The sequence below is a fragment of the Lupinus angustifolius genome, chromosome LG03, assembly GCF_001865875.1.
Source record: "Lupinus angustifolius cultivar Tanjil chromosome LG03, LupAngTanjil_v1.0, whole genome shotgun sequence".
Taxonomy (NCBI): Eukaryota; Viridiplantae; Streptophyta; class Magnoliopsida; order Fabales; family Fabaceae; genus Lupinus; species Lupinus angustifolius.
The window spans coordinates 28,358,280-28,380,781 of record NC_032011.1 but is presented as its reverse complement, the minus strand read 5'-3'; the positions used below and the strand labels follow the sequence as shown (position 1 = coordinate 28,380,781).

At 32.4% G+C, this 22,502-nt stretch overlaps 3 protein-coding genes across 3 annotated transcripts in view; all 3 read right to left on the bottom strand.

The window, feature by feature from the left end:
• On the bottom strand, positions 631 to 3,305 carry LOC109342488 (probable WRKY transcription factor 75). Its single transcript, XM_019580465.1, has 2 exons — positions 2,932 to 3,305; positions 631 to 814 (listed from the first exon to the last, which is right to left on the bottom strand). Exons 1-2 carry the CDS (start codon positions 3,303 to 3,305, stop codon positions 631 to 633), a joined length of 558 nt encoding a protein of 185 aa, XP_019436010.1.
• On the bottom strand, positions 11,978 to 13,828 carry LOC109342486. The gene is made up of 2 exons (XM_019580464.1): positions 13,819 to 13,828; positions 11,978 to 12,480 (listed from the first exon to the last, which is right to left on the bottom strand). The coding sequence occupies exons 1-2, from the start codon at positions 13,826 to 13,828 to the stop codon at positions 11,978 to 11,980; spliced, it is 513 nt and encodes a 170-aa protein (XP_019436009.1).
• Positions 14,443 to 22,502, bottom strand: part of LOC109342485 (protein LAZY 1-like) — a 30,420-nt gene continuing 22,360 nt past the window's right edge. Inside the window, exons 4-5 of the mRNA XM_019580463.1 lie at positions 15,488 to 15,773; positions 14,443 to 14,605 (exon numbers count right to left, since the gene is read on the bottom strand). Of these exons, the coding sequence (XP_019436008.1) occupies positions 14,586 to 14,605; positions 15,488 to 15,773 (306 nt within the window). The 3' untranslated portion in view covers positions 14,443 to 14,585. The remainder of the gene's footprint in view (positions 14,606 to 15,487; positions 15,774 to 22,502) is intronic.

The following is a 22,502-nucleotide window of genomic DNA, read 5'->3' as shown; positions in this document are numbered from 1 at the left end:
TGATCTTGATCTCCACAAAAGCATAAAAGCTATGCTTTGGTTTCTACTACCTTATATTCCACCTTGATAGTAATAATCATTAGTTATTCAAATTGTGGATCCCATCATCGGCCACAATATTGTGGTTGTTGTGACCACTGTAACTACATCACATTACAATTATGGTATGACATCAAATTGCAATGATATGGATGCATTGACATCAGACCATATTTTAGCTACATCAGACTGCATCAAACTGCATCATATCACATCAAATTACAAAATGTTTTTTTAATTACAAATAATTTACACCCCAACTGCCATAATTCACATCAGAGTGACCATAATCGTAATAAACACAACTGTAAACTGTGTATATTGTCAGCAGTATCAATCTTTGCAGCTCAATTTACATAACCTAATTTGTTTTCATAACAACATAACCTAATAATATTGCAATAAAAAGAAGAAATAAGATTGTCTAACAAGTGTAAACCAAACTAGAATTTAATTACTTCTATTGACACAACTTTTATTTTTGTATCAGAAGAGGAACAAACTAAACTAGTAGTTCCTGCTGCTTAATCTAACTGGTAGAAGTAACCATTCAGAAACCGAGTTTCTTCAATTTGATGTGAGAATGAAACTTCAAAAGGGTAAAGGAGTGTATATTTGCATCTGAGTCAAAATATGCTCAAAATTATCTGTTTTCTTTTCAATAGGGTGAGTGTGAATTCCCTCATAGGTGGTCATAACTACACCCTCATCTTTGGTAAGGCGTTGGATTTGTTTCTTCACATTGCACTCTTGATGCGTGCACCGGTAGTAACTCCTGCAAATAAAACCAATTCAATTAATACTTTTGAATGAATAATCTTTTATTATCATTATGCTGATAAGTGGTTATGACGAGGTAAGGCTCGTGTCTTACTTGACCCTAAAAGCTGTCTGGATTATATTTTGAATTTTAGGGTGACCTTAAATCAGAAGGCTTGCCAACTCTAAATGTAGCAACCTTAAAACGTAACCCTAGCTAAAACTAAAGGCTTATTCGACCCTAAGTGCTTAGTTGGATTAACTTTTTAAACAAAATATTCTCAATATTACGAGGAAACATAATATGATTTACGAAATGATATACTTAAAATATTTTGTGAATTATATGCGTATGTGTATATGGTGAAAACATTATTGAATCAATGATAAATGAAATTATAACATATTGTGACATGAAAACATTTGAATGAAGAGTGTCCTATATAACTAGCAAAAGCCACCTTAAAAACATGGTCAAAAATATGAAATTCTATCTATAGATAGGTTGATGCAACCAAATGCAATATATCCACTAATAAGAAAGATGTTATTACTTTATACACCATTAAACAAATACATATAAATAGTAGTCAAATATAAACATGAGTTGGGTTAGATAGAATAAAATTTGTCTCTTACTCGATCTTAAATATTGATTATTTGAGCTAATTTTTAAATATTAAACTCAATCTGAAATTTATTGAAATTCGACCATATATGATCGTAGTTAAGTCACAGCCAAATGAACAACAAGATCTTGTTAATCACAAATGATCAAGAAGCATAATCACTTTATAATAGTAGTCTAAAACACAAATATGTACAATGTCCTACATGTATTTGTGCTAGAAACTTTTGAATCATTCAATTATATTCTATAATATTTGAAGTCTTTTGTTTGTTATATCATATTTGTGCTAGAAAACCAAATGCTGCTGAGAGAAAAACAATTGAACGATGACTTTTAGAATCGTCTTTTTTATTACCTTACAAGAACCCGTCTTTTTATAGAGTGATTCAGAATTCAGAAGGTTAATAAGAACATAAATATGGTGGGGGTCTTCTAGGTTGGAAAACATTTGTTAATACCTTAGAGCAAATAATTTATAAATGGAAAATGATATATCTTCTTATAAATCCCTTTACACCAAAAGAAAGTAACACATGTTATATATTAATACCTTATTGATTAATAATTGGTTTACAAGTGATATATATTAATTTCTTATAAATAGAATGATTTATAGGTGAATTTAATAGAAGAATATGATTGTCCATGATCTCTCTATTTTAATTTCAGAGTTTTGTAATTCTCTCCATGAACATAAGTAAATATATTGTGAATCTAAATAAATAAAATACTAATGTAATTACTTTTCTATCATAAAAAGGTATATTTGCAACTTCTTGTACCAATTTTTCCTGACAAGTGACTAAATCTTGGAAAGTTGTTGTTAATAGATCAAATAGAGTTGTTAAAGTACTATAGAGGATTACAAAATCCTTATAATATTATAATAGCAATAAAATATACTTGTTTGTTATTATTAGTTGAATTATGCAACATATGTATAAAGTCAAACTTAGCAGGCGTTATTGCTGCATTTAGTAGCCTGAAAAACATGACCAAGAATAAGAAAGAAAAAAGTACTTAGCTTTTCCCTCTACACTAAGCTTCAGTCCTAAAATTATCAATTCAACCCTTGTGATTCTAGGGACCAATTCTACAGTTCCATTTTTTATGTTACTACATGTATTATCAACTCTGATTGATTGGAAAAAAAAATTAATTTAAAATTATAGTTATTAAATATTTTTTGGTCGATGATAACTCCTGACACATGAAGTGACACAAAGTTGTGACACAACAGATATAATCATGTGGTTCTTGAACCTAGGGTTAGATTTTATACCTCTTTTGAAGCCGCTAGTAAATGAAACTCTCACTCAAAGGGAGTATGAAAATAATAGATATATGTGACCTTACTCTATAAGCGAACAAATAGTTTCTAGGATTTGAAATTTCATGGACCTCATTCTTATTAAACAACAACTTTCTATTGCATAAAACTAGCACTTTTGAAGGGTAGAGAAAAAAAGAAGAAGGAAGATGAAGATGAAAATTGAACTAACCTTGGGAATTTGTTGTTCTTAACAGCTTTTTGGCCATATTTCCTCCATTTATATCCATCATCAAGTATATCAACTTGACTCCTTGTTTGGAAAGCATATCTACCCTTCTTAACTTTTTTCTCTCCTTTCTTTTTATTATTATTATTATTATTATTACCTGAATCACCAAGTTCATCACTCACACTAATCCTTCTTCCACTTATTTGATGAGACAATATTCCATCTCTATGAACTTCTTCTCTTCTCAGCAACTTCTGATCAAGACCAATACTATTTGAACTTTGACCATTCATACCACTAAAACCATGTTCAGAGTTTCCCACAACACTTGTTAAAGAAGAAGGATAAGTGAACAACATGGAATAATTCTCCATTGAAGTCAAGGAACCTAAATATATATGTATACGTGCTTATAGCTTGAAAAAACAAGGGAAAGGTTGAAAAAGTGAAGTTATTCTACGGGTAAAAATAGTGAAGTACAAATATAAATGGTGGGGCTGTGACACTCATATAGTAATGGATAGATACAGCGAATGTGAGGAAAGATAAACCAAAGTCTAGAGGGTTATATATTTATAATGGTACGGTGTCATAAACTGCACGGGAGTTTTCCAAAATAGTGTTGTGAAACCTCATTGAGTTTCATTTACAAATATTATTAAGTCATAACTTAGTTTCATTATTATTATTATTATTATTATTATTATTATTTAGACATTTTGGTAATCACATACAACAACCAAATATTTATCACATTAGTTGAGATTAGTTACATGTACTAAACGATGGAAAATTTACATCGATAGTGTAGTTTGACTATACTATCCCATGTAAAGTGCAACTTTTTGAAAACTTACCAAATTTGCTTAACCTTTTCAAGAATCGTGTATATCATGTACGACATTGGGAATGTCGTGGACCCGTCATATGACTATAAAGGGAACTCATGTTTTGGATGCACGAGTCTCGTACGTCTTCTCACTCATCCATGGGGATGTCTTCTCACTTAGGGGAGTTGTGGGTTTGGTAAACGAGTTCCTAACCAATCTCGTGGTTTGGCAATACGAGATGCATGAGACTTATATGATTAGACTCTATATATCTACCTCACTCCTCAAAACTAAAACCCACCGAAATCAAGCAAAAACAATAAAATCTAAGTCACTGAAATCCAGTATCAACCAAGAAGAAGAGTGATTCCTAATCTAAGTCATTGTATAAGTTAATTAAATTTATTATTTTGTACTTTTAACTATTAGTTTTTATTTGTTATTTATCAGTACTATATGTTTACATGTAGATTACAATTATTAGAGATATTGTAATGATTATAGTGACGAGGAGGACATTGAGCTATGTGGTGATGAGGATGAGGATGTTGAGATTGCCACAGGTGAACCGATTAGCATAACATATGCTATTCCTTCATCTTTTTTCCTTACTATAGATTATGAAGCTGATGGAGATTTCTCATATGGAAGTAGTATTTTAAATAATGATATTAATAATGATTTGTTTGTCGGTATGCAATTTGTATCAAAAGAATCAACAATAAATGTTATAAAACAATTTCACATTAAAACTTCAGTATATTACGTTATTGTAGAGTCTAGGCCAGATAGATATGTTGACCAATGTAAACATTTTGGTACTTGATATCAATGGAGAATTCGTGCATAAATTAATGTAAAACGTGATATTTGGGAGGTTAAATTTTTTTAATGGAATACATACTTGTGTATCCATTAATGTTTCTCAATATCGCACGAAATTGAACTCATAATTCACTGCAAACTGTATTATTCAATTGGTGTCCGAAGATTCTGGTATACCAATTAAAGCACTAGTGAAAGAAGTAGTCATTTATTTTGGCTCTATAATGACGTATATGAAGACTTGGAATACGAAGTAAATAGCAATGTCCCGAATTTATGGTGACTATGAGGGATCATACAAGGAGTTACTCATTGGTGAATGCTATCCATAATTATACACCCGATGCAATTGTAAGATATGAATTAAAGCATCTTGCCATGAAGACCGTAGTAGTTTAATTCTTGACAGGGTCTTCTAGGCTTTCAAGCCATGCACAGAAGGATTTAGATTTTGCAAAGCAATCCTTTAAGTGGATGAGACATTTCTGATAAGAAAATATACTGCAACATTGCTAATAGCTAGTTCACAAGATGATAATAGACGTATATTTCCAATTGTCTTTGCCATTATTGAAAGAGAAACTAAAGAAGCCTGAGAGTAGTCTTTCTAAAATCTTCAAACATATGTTACCCCACAACCGAACACATGTATAATTTTAGATAGGGGTACAAGTTTGTTTGTTGCACTTCATAGTGAGTTGCCACAATGGTCTAATGCATATTCAGTATAATGTATTCATCATGCTACTAGCAATTTCAATAAGGAGTTCCACGATATTGATCTTAAAGAGAAAGTCATCGAAATGGGTTATGATGATATGAAAATGATGAACAAGCCAACTTATATGTTACAACAACCCTAAATCTTATCTAACTACAACCCTAACTAAAACCCTAAACCCTAACTAACTACAACCCTAAACCCTAACTAACTACAACCCTAACTAAAACCCTAACTAACTACAACCCTAACTACAACCCTAAACCCTAACTAACTACAACCCTAAACCCTAACTAAAACCCTAATCAAACCCTGAACACTAACCTATTAATGTACCCACATAAAAAAATTGCATGGCTATGCCTAACTCGTATTTGAAGTCCACGACATCCTCACCCTACTAAGGTCGTCCATAAAAAATCTAACAATGGCATTAGTGTGTCTCTATTATTGAATGGAAAAACTACCATCAATGAATAAGATTCATTATAATGAGTTTCAGAACACAAACTTGGATTTGTTTATAGCTCCATTCAAATGCCTTTTAATCAATATTCTTTATTTTAAACATTGGAGAGAGCAAACAACATGGAGATATCTTTGATATTCAGATCAGTTTCTCATTCAATAGCATAAAGTATTATTTGGATAGACAAGTAGGAATGACAATGGGGCGGATCAGAGCCAAGTTTGCACTTACCCAAATTCGAACCCGAAATATAGAATCTGAACTCAAACTCAACGATGTTGAAAATAATAATACCATCCTCGAACCCATCGGGTTTCGGGTAATCCAAACCCGATGGGAAACCTGAAACTATTATATATACACGTTTATATCTAAAGTGGGAGTTTCCAAGTGCCAAACCGTTTTCTTTATCCCACTTCATGCTCTCCATCATTAAAACGAGGAGGTTTCTTGCCACTGCACGCTCTCTGTCATTAAAACAACTCAAGAAACATTTTCTTGATATATAATATATATAATGATGTAATTTAAAATATATCATTTGGGTTTGGGACAGGTTCGAGGTAGGGTATTACCTATACCAAATCCGAACCAAAACCCGAACTCAATCACAATGATTTTTCCCTATTATATTCGGGTTCGGTTCAGACGAGTACCCAGAGGTTCGGTTTTCATTGTCATCCTATACACAAGTACACAAGGCTAGTGATATTTAGGAGGAACTTATGGAGAGACTTTCACAAGGGAATCTATTTTAAATTGTTGGGTTGCGAGAATAAATAGCAAATTTCAAATAGGGTGAAACTTGAATGTAACAAGCTACTTCAATGAATTGAAAAATATATGGGATGAACTTGACAATTTCAGACTCATTCCTAAATATAATTGTGATGTTAAATGCATTGCAGTGCTTTGTTAGATTTAAAGAAATATAGAACAAAGGACAAAGTGATTAGATTCCTCAAATAATTGAATGATATATATGATGTAGTTAGATCTCAAATCATGTTGATTAAACCTTTACCTAATATTAGTTTTTAGAACAAACTCTCTCCTTGTGAAGCACACTTTTAGAACACACTGGCTTATATTGATCGTGTCGATAAATTACAAAAGCTAACCATACTCGACTCGTCATGATTTGGTTAAAAAAGGCCCAAAATGAAAATTGCATCACTCTTGAACATTTAATTTTGGGACCAAATTTATAATTCTACACTGTTACTCTATATACTTTCTAATTTTGGTAGAAAAAATAATTATAATTTTTATTTGACAAATCCGGAAACTTTGACAGTCATTTGAGTCAAATAAATAAAATGGAGTATGTGATGTTCTCCCTTAATTTTCTGCCAGTGCTTACTCTATCACATATCACATGACAAAGACAATTTAGATTTTAAACAATAAATACTATCATTTTAGTTTTTTCCTCTCTTTCTAAACTCATATATCTTGTCAAGCCAGATTGTTCTTAATTAGTCACCCGTCTTTTTCATAGCAATGGTATATGTATTATATATACCATAGAGATAGAATATGACCATATTGGTATATACATGTTTGTGGATGCATAAGGTATAGTAATCTTATTTAAATAATCCAAATTTAATAATTTCTTTCACGAAAAATCAAATTACCTCTATCTCTTTTATTTTTTATTTTTTTATCTCTACATATACTGCAAAAAATTTAACCAAAAAACTAGAGGATTAATTCAAATTGTTATAATTTGATTGTGAAAATAATATTATTATATATACAATGCATGGTGATAAGTATAAGGGCATGTGGGTTTGAACTTTGAAAAAAAGGGGAATATTACAGAGTTTAAAATATAAAGAGAAGTTAGGTCCGTGCAGCCTCTTCTATTCCTCTCATGAACCTTTGACAAACAGGCTTCAAATTGCATATTATTCAAACTCATTTTGAAACTTCAAATGCTTGGTCACATGCCACAATATTCTTATTATATTTTAGGTGGCAATGGACACAATTAACCTTTTGGTTCCTTACACCCCATCACTTATATTTTCAAACAACAAAATCAAGTTTCCCTGAAATTGCTCCAACCACCTAATTAATCCCTATTTAGGGTGGAAGTTGTAACAATTTGTTAACTTATATGGATGTAACTTTAATTGAAACAAACTATGCTTTTCATCAACTTCTTCCCTTAGGAAGCAGTGTATGAAGGTAGTTGTTAGATCTATATGTTAGAACTAGAAATTATCTAAAAGAGTTCTAAACCATACGAACACATAAAAATGAAACAAAAAAGATTGAATTACCTTCCGTCTTTGTTGTGTTTACTAGCAAGCTTCGGACTCATGAGTGTTTTCAAGGTTCTTCTAAGTTCTTGCCTTCACCCTTAGATGATGTTGGTTTTCTGAATGTGTGAGTAAGCTTAGGGAACCAAAAACGTTTGAATTAATAGACACATAACATCAATGAGCAATATTATAATTAATGGTATTTGATTGATTACGACAATTAAATGTACATTATATTTGGTATATATTAATGGAGAGATTATTTCCATTGATACCATAATTAATATGGAAATATTCCTACATTCTCCCACTTGGTCCATATAACGAAGCATTCAACATAAAAGAAACAAAATGTATGAATCATGACGATAAGTTCTCTATGAGCGAATATTATCTTGCATGTATTACAATATATTAAGTCTCTATTGATAGTTTTTATTCTTTAGTGAATAAACCATATGTTTATTCTAGGTCATCGAAACAATATTTCTCAATAAATTAAAATGAAAGTGCACAACTATATGAGAAAGTATCCAACTGAATTAGAGTTTATTGAAAAATAATTACTCATACAACGAAATTACATCATAGAACCAAGTCTCATTTTTTCTACATGATTCTTGAATTTCTTTGGTGACATGCCTTTAGTCAAAGCATTGACAATCATCTAAGTAGTGCTAATGTGTTGGATGACCACTTTACCATCCTTAACACGTTCTCTTATGGCTAGATACTTAATGTCGATATACTTACTTTGACTTCTACTTTTGTTATTCTTAGTCATTTAAACAACTATTGAATTATCATAGTACAACTTTAGTGACCTAGAAATAGAGTCAACAACTCTAAGCTCAGATATGAAACTCTTCAACCAAACACCATGAGATATAGCTTCAAAACACGATAAAACTCAGTCTCTATTGTGGAAGTAGCAATCAATATCTGCTTGAAGCTTCTCGAAGACACGGCTCCACCAGCTAGCATAAAAACGTATCATGAAGTGGATTTTCTTGAACCCATACAACCAGCAAAGTCAACGTCAGAGTAGCCAACCACCTCCAATTCACCAGTCCGTCTGAACATAAGTATGTACTTCTTTGTTCCTTAAACGTATCTCATAACCTTCTTTGCAACATTCCAATTGTCAAGACCTGGGTTACTCTGATATTTACCCAATACTCCAATATCATATGCAATGTCAGGTCTAGTACAAACCTTAGCATACATAAGGCTTCCTACAGCGGAAGCACATGGAATATCCTTCATTCGTTTACGTTCAAGGTTATTCTTTGGACATTGATCCAAACTGAATTTGTTATCCTTCACAATAGGTGCTACACTTGGTGAACAATCTTCCATCTGAAATCTCTCTAGAACTTTGTTAATATAGATCTCTTGAGACAAACCCAAAATACCTAGTGATCTTTCCATATGGATCTTACTGCCAATGACATAAGATCCTCACTCATATCTTTCATATCCAAGTTCTTTGAAAGGAATTGTTTCACCTCATTTAGCATTCCATTATCATTAGTTGCTAAGAAAATATCATCCACATATAAAACAAGGAAACATATCTTACTCCCACTAATCATTTGGTATATACATTGATCCATGTCGTTCTCTTCAAAATTGAATGAAGTGACGACATCATGGAACTTTAAATACCATTAGCGGAGGGCTTGTTTCAAACCGTAAATGAATTTTTTGACTTTGTAGACTAAATTCTCACTATCTCAAGAGGAGAATCCTTCAGATTGTTTCATGTAAATCTTATCCTCTAGATCTCCATTAAGGAAGGTTGTTTTCACATCCATTTGATGTAGCTCAAAATCAAAGTGAGCTACTAATGCCATGATCGTGCGAAGAGAATCTTTCTTTGATACATGAGAAAATGTATATGTGTAATTGATTCCTTCTCTTTGACTAAACCCTTTGGCTACAAGTCTTAATTTATGTCTCTCGATGTTGCCTTGTGAGTCTTTCTTTGTTTTAAAAACTCATTTACACCCAATGGCTTTTACACTATCTGACAACTCGACGAGATCCCATACTTTATTAGTTGTCATTGAGTTCATCTCCTCAATCATGGCCTTGTGCCATAAGTTAGATTCTTTAGAACTTACAGCTTGTGAAAATGTTTCAAGATCATTCTCGACTCCAACATTGCATTCCATTTCTTGCAAGTACACTTCATAAATACTAGGAATTGTTGGTCTCCTCATTCTAGTAGATCTTCTTAATGTTGCATCATTTTCTTGAGGAACTTGTTGTTCAACCAGCTGTTCAATTGGTTGTTCAACATTATCTTGATTAACAACTTGATCTAAAAGATCAATATCATTTATTTGTGGAACTTCAATAACTATATATCTTACATACTTTTGAATTTAAGGTATATGCATGGCAATCAGTCTATCACTTGAACTAGAAGGTTGAGCTTCATTGTGATTCAACATAGAGACTGAGTCATGCAGCTGGTCACTTCCACTAATCAAGTCATCCTCAATAAATTTTGCATTTCTTGATTCCACAATCCTAGTATTGTGAGATGGACAATAGAACCTATAACTCTTGGACTTTTCGGCATATTCAACGAAATACCCACTAATAGTCATATGATATACCTTCTTTTCTTGTGGATTATAGATTCTAACCTCAAACGGGCATCCCCAATCGCGTATATGTCGCAAACTGGTTTCCAACCTTTGAATAACTCAAAAGGCATCTTTAAAACAACCTTGGTTGGAACTTGGTTCAATACATACACAATCGTCTTTAGTGCTTCAGTCCACAAGAATTATGGAATTTTTCTATTACTCCTCATACTTCTCACCATGTTCATTAAAGTTCGGTTTCTTCTTTCTAATACATCATTCTGGTCTAGAGAACCAGGCATAGTGTATTGGACAACAATCACATGTTCTTGAAGAAACTTTGCAAATGGACCAGGTGATTGTCCATTCTCAGTGTATCTTCCATAATACTCACCACCTTTATCTGTCCTCGCTATCTTAATTTGCTTACCATATTTTTTCTATACTTCAGCCTTGAAAACTTTAAAGGCGTCTAAAGCTTCATCTTTAGAATGAGGTAAGCAAAGATACATAAATCGTGAGAAATCATCCATGAAGGTGATATAATATTTTTGGATTACTTGCATCCATATCAGGACAACAAAATCTCTATGTATGATTTACAACAAATCAATACTCCTCTTTGTGCCATTTTTAGACTTATTGGTTTGCTTTCCCTTAATGCAATCCACACAAGTCTCAAAATCAGAAAAATCAAGAGTACTAAGTACTCATTCATCGAACAAAATTTTTTATTCTCAAAATGGAGATATGTCCCAATCTCCAATGCCACAATAAAGAGGAATTTTCATTCATAATACAATGTTTTGACCTAATAGTAACATTGATGGAGTTATAAGCAATGTTATTTTGAAAGTTAATTAAATAAAGACCATCAGACAATGTACCAAGACCATTAACTGCAGATTTATTAAATAATGTAAAACCATTATCCAAAAAGTAAAATCCATAATCATCGGACACAAGTCTTGTAGAACCAAAGTCAATCCACCAAGTATTATGACCAACATTTGTTAGATTAGATTTATAGCATAGAAATGAAAGTTGTATACATTTCTTGTCAAGCCAACTTTTGAACTTAGAGCATTCTTTATTCATGTGTCCTTTCTTCTTGCAAAAGAAACAGTTCGACTCTTTCTTAATGTCCGATTTGACAGAAATCTTGCCTTTGACTTTGGCACAATCTTTCTTCTTCCTTTCTGAGAAGGTCAGATTCACTTTCACACTCTCTTCCATAGCCAGCCTTCCCTCTTCTTGAACACACATGGTCAGAAGTTCATTAATTGACCATTTATCGTATGTGTGTTATAAGAAATCTTAAAAGGGCCATACTATTGGGGCAGAGTGCACAAAATGAAGTGAACCACAATGGTTTTTGACATATCAACTTCCAAGGCCTTCAATTGAGCTACAATATCCCTCATGTGCATGATATGATCACGAACACCTCCCAAAACGGTAAGCTTAATGGATAAGAATTGCATGATTATGGTACTTACCAAAGCCTTGTTTGAAGTGACAAATTGTTCGTCTATTGCTTTCATTAAGAGATGAATATTGTCATACTGCTCAATAGAACCCCTAATCTCAGCAGATACTTTGGTCTTTATGAACATAACGCATCGGCAATTAGATTGCTCCCACTTTTCATAGAGATTAACTTGATCTAGGGTACTGACCTTGGTGGTTGCAGGTGGTTCCGGCTTTCTTATGGCAAAATCAATGTCCATCCATCCAAAATAAAGGAAATTTTTTTCCTTCCAGACCTTAAAATTGTCACCCCTGAGTACGGGAACATCAACTTTAACATCAGAGAAACTAACATGTTGAGTAACTGCAAATTAAAAAATATAAACAACGTGCTTAATAATTTTGTTTTGAAGAAAATAACTATATCATATTTTATGAATGTAAATCATGTTTCCAATGAATATAGAGACATAAAACTTGTGTGTGGACTAAAATTCTAATTCCATTATATACACACAATGATGATAAAATTACCAAATTGAAAATAACTATATAATGTTTTACCAATGTAAATCATGTTTCCAATAATATAGAGACATAAAACTTGCATATTGGCTAAAGTTCTAATTCCATTATATTCACGCAATAATGATAAAACTATGAGATTAAAAATAACTATATTATGTTCTACCAATGTAAATCATGTTTCCAATGAATATAGAGACATAAAACTTGCATGTGGGCTAAAGTTCTAATTCCATTATATTCATGCAATGATGATAAAACTATCAAAGTATTTTCTATTTCCTAATCCATGTGGGTTAATTAGGAAATATAATTTGATATTTTATCCTAATTAAATATACAAAAAAATTTAATAAAATATCATGTGGGAGGAATTTTATTAGACCATGTATAATGAATCACAATAATATTTTATGTCACTAACACAATAATTTTTTTTAATAATTAAAGATGATGTGGCTACTCTTTAACAAAAAAATAGCATCTATTATGACTAACACATGAGAAAACTTTCATACAGTATGTGAAAAACTACAATAATAATTATATACATAAACCAAAGAAATTGTTATTAAGCATCCAACACATAACAAAACAATTAAAAATATTCATAAACTAATACGACTTAAATTAGTTATTTCGTTTTTTGGTGAACAATCCACAATCATATACTTTAGGAGATACACAAAAAAACAACATTTTTGCCTTATATATTCTTTTCTTACTCCAATAGAAATTAAGAGACTTGAGATAAGATTAGGATTGCAGACGAAAAGAATACTATCATTTTTTTTTGTAATTGAAATGTCATCTTACAAAAAACAGATAACTATTAAGAACGAAAAGAATACTATCATTTTTTTTTGTAATTGAAATGTCATCTTACAAAAAACAGATAACAAATAGACCCAATATTTCATCCATTCATAAATAGACCCAATATTTTATCCATTCATAAATATTGTCCTTTTGGTGTAACACATGAAAAATGTTGTCCTCCAACGAAGAACCAAAAAGAAATTTATAAACAACGTAAATCAAAGTGATAAAATTTATAAACAAGACAAAGGTAAATCAATTAGCTTGCTTTGATACCAAATGTTAGAACTAGACATAATCTAAAAGAGTTCTAAACCATACGAACACATAAAATCGAAAGTGGAAAAGATCGAGTTACCTCTTGTCATTGTTGTGTTTACTAGCAAGCTTCAGACTCTGACTTTGATGAGTGTTTTTGAGGTTCTTCTAAGCTCTCGCTCTCACCCTTAGATGGTGTTGGTTTACTAAATGTGTGAATAAGTTTAAGGACCCCAAAACGTTTGAATTAATTTCCACATAATCATCACTGTGCAATATTACAATTAATGATAATTGATTGATTCCGACAATTAAATGTATGTTATATTTAATATGAAATCGTTTTTTAATAAACCATATTAATGGAGAGATTATATATTAATCCACCAAGTATTATGACCAACATTGTCGTTTTATGATAATAAATTGAACTTTTAATATTTTTTAACTCTAGCAGAGAATTTTCTAGTGACCGGATAACAAGTCCTAGAAATCTATTTGGTGGTTAATGATACATATCTTTTGTTGTGGGCTACTTTTTCATTTTTGTTTGTCTTTGACGCGGTTAAAAGTGGTGATATTTATTCATTTACTTTTCTCAAGTTAAAATGCAGCGAAAATTGAGATTGGTCTTGCTTCAGTTGTGATACTAGAATGATTCTCAAAAATCAATTAGAAAGTAGTAAAAGTAACCAAAACATGTTTGCATATTAAGAGGCTTTCATGAAATGTACTCACAACTTTATTCAATGCATTATTACTTATCACTCAAAAGTACACACATAACATAATCATAGTATCAAATACAAGTTTTCACAAGTCTCTCTTATAAAGGCCCAATTCATTACTACCTTGCGTCTTAAGTTGCTACAGCTCCAGCACCAAATCTACAATGTCAATAATTATAAATGGGTCAAAATACATAAATATGATCTATTTTTTGTACAATTTTGTTTGTATTAAGATTCTCCATAATATATTAGTTTGTATTGAAATCAAGATATGTACTGATGAATTAAAAATTTGTACGCAGATAGTATATTATTCAACATTCATTTATATTACTTTTTGAAGAGTCAATAATGATAAAATATGAACGGGGATGATACAATAACAGTGTATAAAACTCATACACTATCAATGTATTCATTATTTTCTCATTATTGACAAAATACATTTTTTCTGAAAATATTTGTTGATTGGGCCAATGTTAAGTAAAGTTAGTCTTAAGGCAGTGGGATAATGAAAGTTATGTTAATTTTTGTTGCTTGAAATAAACATCAGGTACAATATTTTCTATTATAATTTGCATTGTACTAGTAAGTAACTATAGGATTGCTACAGCTTTCTGTTATTTTGGAAACTTACGTTGTATATTCTTATTCTATGTAGTTGAGATAAGACTTCATGAATATAGTAACAATGTTTATGTAAGTTTTTAACTAATTCATGTGTGGTAGAAAGTGCCAATTGCACATTAAGTCGTGCAACTATAATATTATGGTTGCAATGATCACCACATGGCAACTGTGTTATACCGCAATTACAGTGTGATATTGAATTATAATAATGTGGCCGTATTGGGTTGCAGCACAACTGTATCAGACCGCATTTCGGCCATATTTAGGCAGCATCGGGCCACAACAAGTTCAGAAAAAAATTATCACATAACAATCCATATTGCAACAGCCATAATCACATTAACCATAATCACAGTCACGACCCCAACTGCAATTTAAAACACTGGTTGATATATGTATAGTACTTACAGTCCGCATCTGTTTTGATCCAATGCTCATTGTTTCCAATTGAACTGCTACAACTTATTCCATGTTGCAGTGATTTGCAGTTGCTCTTACAGTGCTGAGACCACTTTCTTGACTTTATATCTGAATGAACTCTATTTTTTTCAAGTTTTGTGGGGTCTCCATTATCATATTCATGGAAGCAGTAGTCATTAGGAACACTGTTGATCTTACCTTTGTGGGATTTAATGAAATCTTTTGCTTTCATGGTGTTCTCAGGATAGACTTTTCTATGAAACATGCCTAGAACCTGCATATCCAGATGAATGAGCCAAATATTTTATCTCTTGAATATAATTAATCATATTAATTATATCTTGGAGACATTCATACAGAAATTATAGTTTATTTTGATATGGAGTGAAAATAGTAAGTATGTGAATAATGAATTATTTTTCAATGAATGTTGGGTATAATATTTATACACAATTAAGACTAATCAATCATTGAACTTAAGGGATTAGGATTGTTGAGATTAATTAAATGATGTTGTATTTATTATATATTATTGGCCACTTCGTGTTATACAATCATATTTTGTAATTGTTGTTACTGGAGCTCGCAATAATTCTGAATAACACGAAATAATCCTTATTGCTTGAGTCACGACCAAGTCGTTTTCTTTAAGACGTTTGCGGTACAGTTAAAGTTGTGCAAGCAAACTATTACCACACCGTCTCCAGGATAAAACAACTTAGTTCTCTGTTATACGATGTCTTACTGCATTGTAAGAATCATTTTCGAATACACCCACAATATGGCTACTAGTGCCAATTCTCGAATTTCCACAGTATGGCTACTTGTGCCAATTCTTTTACCACAATACTGACTACCAGTATCAGTTCTCGAAATTCTCACTTTGGCTGCCTGTGTCAATTCTCAAGTGCCACAAAAAGAAAGAGGGAGAAGATTGTCGGAAATGCGTCCGTAGAATATAAGGAGGGGGAGAAAGAGAAGTTGAGAGGTAAACACCTTCAACTTGGTGCGAATTGTAATATGGGGATGAGACCGCTATTTATAGCTTGAGGCCTCCAACAGCTCCATCATCCGATAGTGCAAAAGATCAAACGGCTATATGATCCAACATTGCAAAACATTACCACCCAATAGCTATATCACCAACGACTCTATTTTAAATGCGTGTGTTGACTTGGTCAACACATGGTCCAAGCCCAAATAGCCCAAAATAAGATAAAATAAATAAATGTTTATTTAAAAAGAATGTTGGGCCCAAGCCGAACCCGAACATGAGCCACCGACCGGACGACAGCGGAGGAGGTGGTGGTTGTGCGCTCGTGTTTGTGTGGAGGGGTTTTGTTTGTGTGAGTCCTCACCCACTCATAAAACCCATTGTACCTCTTGGGGCACAGCCTAAGTTTGCAACTTAAGGCTTATAAAGTCTTTCAACTTCCCTCCTCCAAACAATGTGGGACTAGTGAGTTTTTTTCATTTTACAAACACAAAAGTCACAAAAATGGCCATATTAATCTGCATTAAAAACCACTACAAAACCTTATTCTTTAAGTAAATCCTAACATTAATTATTTCTTAAGATTTATTTCCGCTAAAGCTACGAGATTCTCATAATATAAATATAAAAGGGTTGGGTGCACCATGTTCTCAAGCAATTCAGATAAACAATTTGTCTTTTCAAATAGGATATTGACCATGTGAGATCCATAACCCTAGAAGTTAATGTATTAGATTGAGCCCTAAGTGGGCATGAGGTTCTATGACAAGTGCATGCAATGTCTCTCTCACTGTCGGAGAGGATAATCTTCTCTTTCAAGAGAAATGGTGAATCCTTATGACGTTGTTGTAGTGTCATGGAGAATGATGTTAATTACTAATAGATCAACAATAATACACGAGCATTAACATGGTGTATGAAGCATTGCATTGATAGAGATGCAAGGTGTAACACGAACTACATTGGTATGGAAGTAGGGTGGGACACGAGCCACATTTGGCCTAGATGTACGGTGTGCAATTTTGGTGATGACTAACATAAATGCGTGGTGTAACACGAGCATTAACTTGGATGCAAGTTGTAATACGGTCCACATTAGTTTAAATGCAAATTGTTGGGATTTGCATAAAATATATTATTGTAAAAATCACATGTTGCCTATTATTAGAATGACAAAGGAAGGCCAATGTTGTATATTGGAGTCAAGTTTCATATTATAACTTGCCCCACTTTGAAATACTTCATAAGCCTTAGGGCTATTGTATTGGGCCAGGATGGTAAGCTCTATATATATATGATTTGCTAATATGGGGAAACTCTTTTTTTAATTAGGTACATGTTAGTATTGTGTACCATAAATTTTGTCAAACATATCCTTTTTGCTTTAAAGATATAAGAATACTACTAACGTTATTTTAGTAACATCACTATAAAATAAACAAAAAAATCTCACTCCTCTCTCTTTCTCATTCACAACTTTGCTATTTATTTCTAAAATACCAATGTTCATCCTCATCCTTCTTCTCACTTCTTTCCCTAATCCAAAAATCATTTGATTCATGTCCTCACAATAAAGGGATGGTTTTAGATGACAATTCCACTAGGAATTAATACATTTTTATTAGTGTAATTACCCATTTTTATCAATTTAGCCCCTAAAATTTTTTAAGTGATATTTTCGTCTCCAACAAATTCAATGTCGAGTCACGTTAGTCTTTCCACCATCTCGGTTTCGTTAACTATAACAGATTTGCTCACGTGTCATGTTAAGTGTTGACATGACATCTGCTAGATAATCCTACGTGTACAAGTTGTCATGTCATCAAGCGAATTTTTTTTATTTTTTCCCTTACAAAACGACGTCGTTTTTAAAAAATAACATTTTAAATAAAAAAATAATTTTTATTTAGTTTTTTATTGTACAAAATGACATCATTTTGAATATTTTTTATTATACAAAACGACGTCGTTTTTTAATAAAAGATATTCAAAACGACGTCGTTTTTTAATAAAAGATATTCAAAACGATGTCAGATGGTGGTTTCTCAAGTGGAGATGAAGCTAAAGGGTACGACACTGCAACTGCATTGACCTTCAATACTTCACAAATAAAGACAGATGAGAAACATAATCATATTTTTGGGATAAACAACATTCTCTTATTGTGGAAGATCACAACATTATTTGATAACGGTGTTGAATGCCGAGAGGCCTTAGATACTATTATTGATTGATATTATGCACTTCAAAAAGTTCTTCAATATCAAAACGTATCCAATCAACAACATGTCGAGCCTAGAGTGAGGAGGGTGGAATTAAGTTGTGATACACAATGCTAACATGTACCTAACTAAAAAAGGAGGTGCCCCATTATATATATATATATATATATATATCTGTGTGTGTGTGTATTATGTAAACCCTAATTGAGTGTACTAGACATTGTATCCTAATTTATAATAATATATTGGTAGTCGTTTAACACTCCTGAGAACATAAGCAAGTTACTCGAACCTCTTTAACAAATAGTGTGTCTTCTCTATTCTTTATCTAATGCCCATTATTTAATTTCTTAGAACCAACATTATGTAATGAATTCACATAATATTTCTAAAATATCTGAATTCACATAATGAATTGGAGGTCATGAGTTAGATCCTGCTTAGATGATTTTGTCCATGTTTTATTCATTATTAACGTGAATAAAATGAAACGATGCAACTGCAAGGATTCGAATCAAGGATTTGTTACTTGCCAAACAGTGTGCCTTACCACTAAGCTACGGCACTCATTTAGATAATAAGTGAGTCGTGTTAGTATATAGCTATTCGTGAATTAGTGCAGAATCCTAAAAGTGTTTCTTTTTACCAAGTGACCTTTATTTCTCTATAAATAGAGACACTTGAAGGCATAATAAAATCCAGACGAATTTTGATCTCTGAAAAATCATCCTCCATTTCTCTAATGCATGAGAGAAATGTAGGAAACATAAATTTTGTAAACTACTATTGAAAGATACGTTTGGTGTGTTAGTCCAAAATACATCAAGGTTTTCCAAAGTATCCTAAAGGGGATTCGCTGTTAATCCCATTTGCATCCAATATACTTAAATTGGTGGGGGCGAATCGAACTTAAAGCTTAGTGCGGCAACACACGCTTTGGAGGTTTCTACATGCATATTCCCAACTATTTCTTTGTTCAAGTGATGCAACATCTTCCCAACAATTCAAGTTTTCTCACAGAATCTCCCCTAACTCATATATAATCTTGATAAACTGTCCAAAACCTACATGGAGGTGATTGTTTGAAACTATAAAAGACTTAGAGCAATTTATACACAAGACCAAAATCACCCTCAATAATAAAGCAAGGACATTGCTTCATATAGATCTCATGTGAATCACAGTGCAAGAATTCATATACAAGGGTCATTGCTTCATATTAGCCATATCTAAAAAGAGAAGAATTGGTGTCATTTGTTAAACTGAGGAGAAAATGTCATTATAATCTAGATCAAACACCTGTGTGTACCCGTGCACCAACATCTTACAATGGATCAACTTGGGCTTCGTGGCCCACCTTAACATTATAGACCCATTTGGAACTAACAATAGACTTTTCGGGAGGAAGTGGAACAAGAACCTATGTATCATTATATTCTAATACATTCATCTCATCAATCATTGCTTTGAGTTTATTCAAGTGTGAAGTCACACATTAGATATAAGTGGAGGAGTGAAAGAGTTTATAAGTGGAAAATACCCATGAAACTAATACCTTATTGTGTTGGTTTAAGATGTGATGTATCACTTGTGTCTCTCCACTCTTCTCATACTCCAATAATAATGAAACTCTCCGGTGTATGGAGGCTCCCCAATTGCATTATGGTCAAACAAGTGTATCTTAAAGGGAGGCAGAACGAAAACTGTATATTATCCACACTTAAGGGGGAGATTGATGAGTTTATTCAAGTGTGAAGTCTCACCTTAAATATGAGGGACAAGTGAAAGACTTTATAAGTGGAAAATACCATAGAACAAAATAGAGGCACATTTTTAGATGAAAGTGGATGATATGATAAAAAAATTGTAGATGGAGCGAGGTTAAGAGAAGAATGTCTACCTTTACAAAGGGCAATAGGAAAATTTGGAGACGCAAGTGCGACTTGAGTAGCTAGAGACATAGCTGAATAATTAGAGTTTCTACGAAGAATAATTACGGGCAATGGAGGACAAGGTTTAGGTCGACCATCATGGATAATGCGAAATTTATATATTCAGATGGGCGCAAAAATTGTGGGTTTCTGATTCACAATTTGGTAAGACGCGTGTGAGTGCAGAAGAAGCAAAAATGACCAAACTCTTCTTTGATGGGTTTGCCATGACTAATTCCACATTATGCGCATCAGATTCTTAAGCCATGGCGCTTTATAGACCTCAGCAACACCAATAAATACACAAAATGTGGCCAAACAGAAAATGGATTGAAAGCCACGGTACAACTTGAACCCACTTGCCACAAAATAATGCAAAAAAATGCAGGATTAGAAGATGAAAAGAATGAGGATCACTTATCCTAAAAAAATCATATCCATATGTCTCTAACCAACAAATATCAGGATAAGTTTATACTTTTCTGATTTTTATTTTTAATTAAGTGATAGATTTTAATTGGTCCAATATACAGATACATAAAGTGGACACATAATCCACATTAGAAAATAATTAGACAAAACGAAAGTGAATGATATCTTTTAGGGGAGTTCAGGCTAATCTCTTGCATAGCCTTGGATTATGAGTAGAAAAGGAATTTTTTTGTAAGTTTAAATTTTTTTACTTAAAATCATTGTGTTAAAAAGTTTTTGGTAAGACATGTCCTAATATACATCCAATATTAAACTTTTCAAATACTAGAGAGGATACCAATCCCCTTCAGGATGACTAGTGGCCCCTACTCTTCGGTGAAACTCAATAGAATTAAAATGTGTGTGGCAGAGCCTGATAGAACCTATGGTGACAACTCATGGTGGGATGACCAATCTACAATGTCTAATTCTTATTGTGAAGAAAATTCGGGCACTAGACAACTACAAATAATGGGTCAACAATAATATTGACTAAAACGATAAATCAAACAACCGAGAATGGACCATAAAAGCTCTGATACCAACTTTAAGATGAAGTGTGTGTATAATAGCATATTATACAATGAATATCATATACGGTATTTATACATCAACTAGACTAATATATCCCTCAACTTAAGAGATTAGGATATTTAAGATGAAGTGTGTGTATAGGACAATATTTAATTATATAATAATAACATCTCAACAAATATGTCAAGAACATTTAGCAAATTACATGTGTTAGCAGTTACAATGTGTTGAAAGTTTGAATGGATCAACTTTTGACTATTCATAAAATGTTTTCTACTCTTATGAGATCCCACTAGATGAGAGTTTCATACACCGAACACACAATGCTTTAATTGATTCTAGGTAATGAGTAATTTTATTGTTATTAATGATAATTCTAGGCTAATAAATATGAGAATCATATGAATGATCCACACAATATGGTTTGTATATTGTTTGAGGATAACAATTGGGTGGGTGAGAGAGTGTCAATATCCATACATCTTTGTGAGAATTGTTTAGAAATAATTCATTTTCTAGAAGGTAGTTTGTGAAGTTAGTTTTGTTAGTCAGTATAGTTTCTGTTCTTTGGAAATATGCAGTTAAGTAGTTGAAACTGTTTTTTGTGTTGATTTTCTGTTTTTGGCTTGTATTTGGTTGATGTTAAATGCACAACCTTGGCATTCATTTTAACACACGAAATACAAACAGGTATTATACACAAAAGCATACACTTTATTCTTCTCTCTATCTCAACTTCTTCTACTTTTCTTTGTTCTACTGCAACATCTGGTATCAAGAGCAATATGCTCTTGGGAAATCAAGAACACAAGCATGGAGCAAAACAACTTTCCAACGAATCTGTCGATTCT

Excerpts from the sequence above, each read along its gene's own strand:
- LOC109342488 (XM_019580465.1), bottom strand. The coding sequence starts at position 3,305 with ATGGAGAATTATTCCATGTTGTTCACTTATCCTTCTTCTTTAACAAGT. Across the intron at positions 815-2,931 it reads AAGAACAACAAATTCCCAAG|GAGTTACTACCGGTGCACGC; the intron begins GTTAGTTCAATT and ends TTTTATTTGCAG.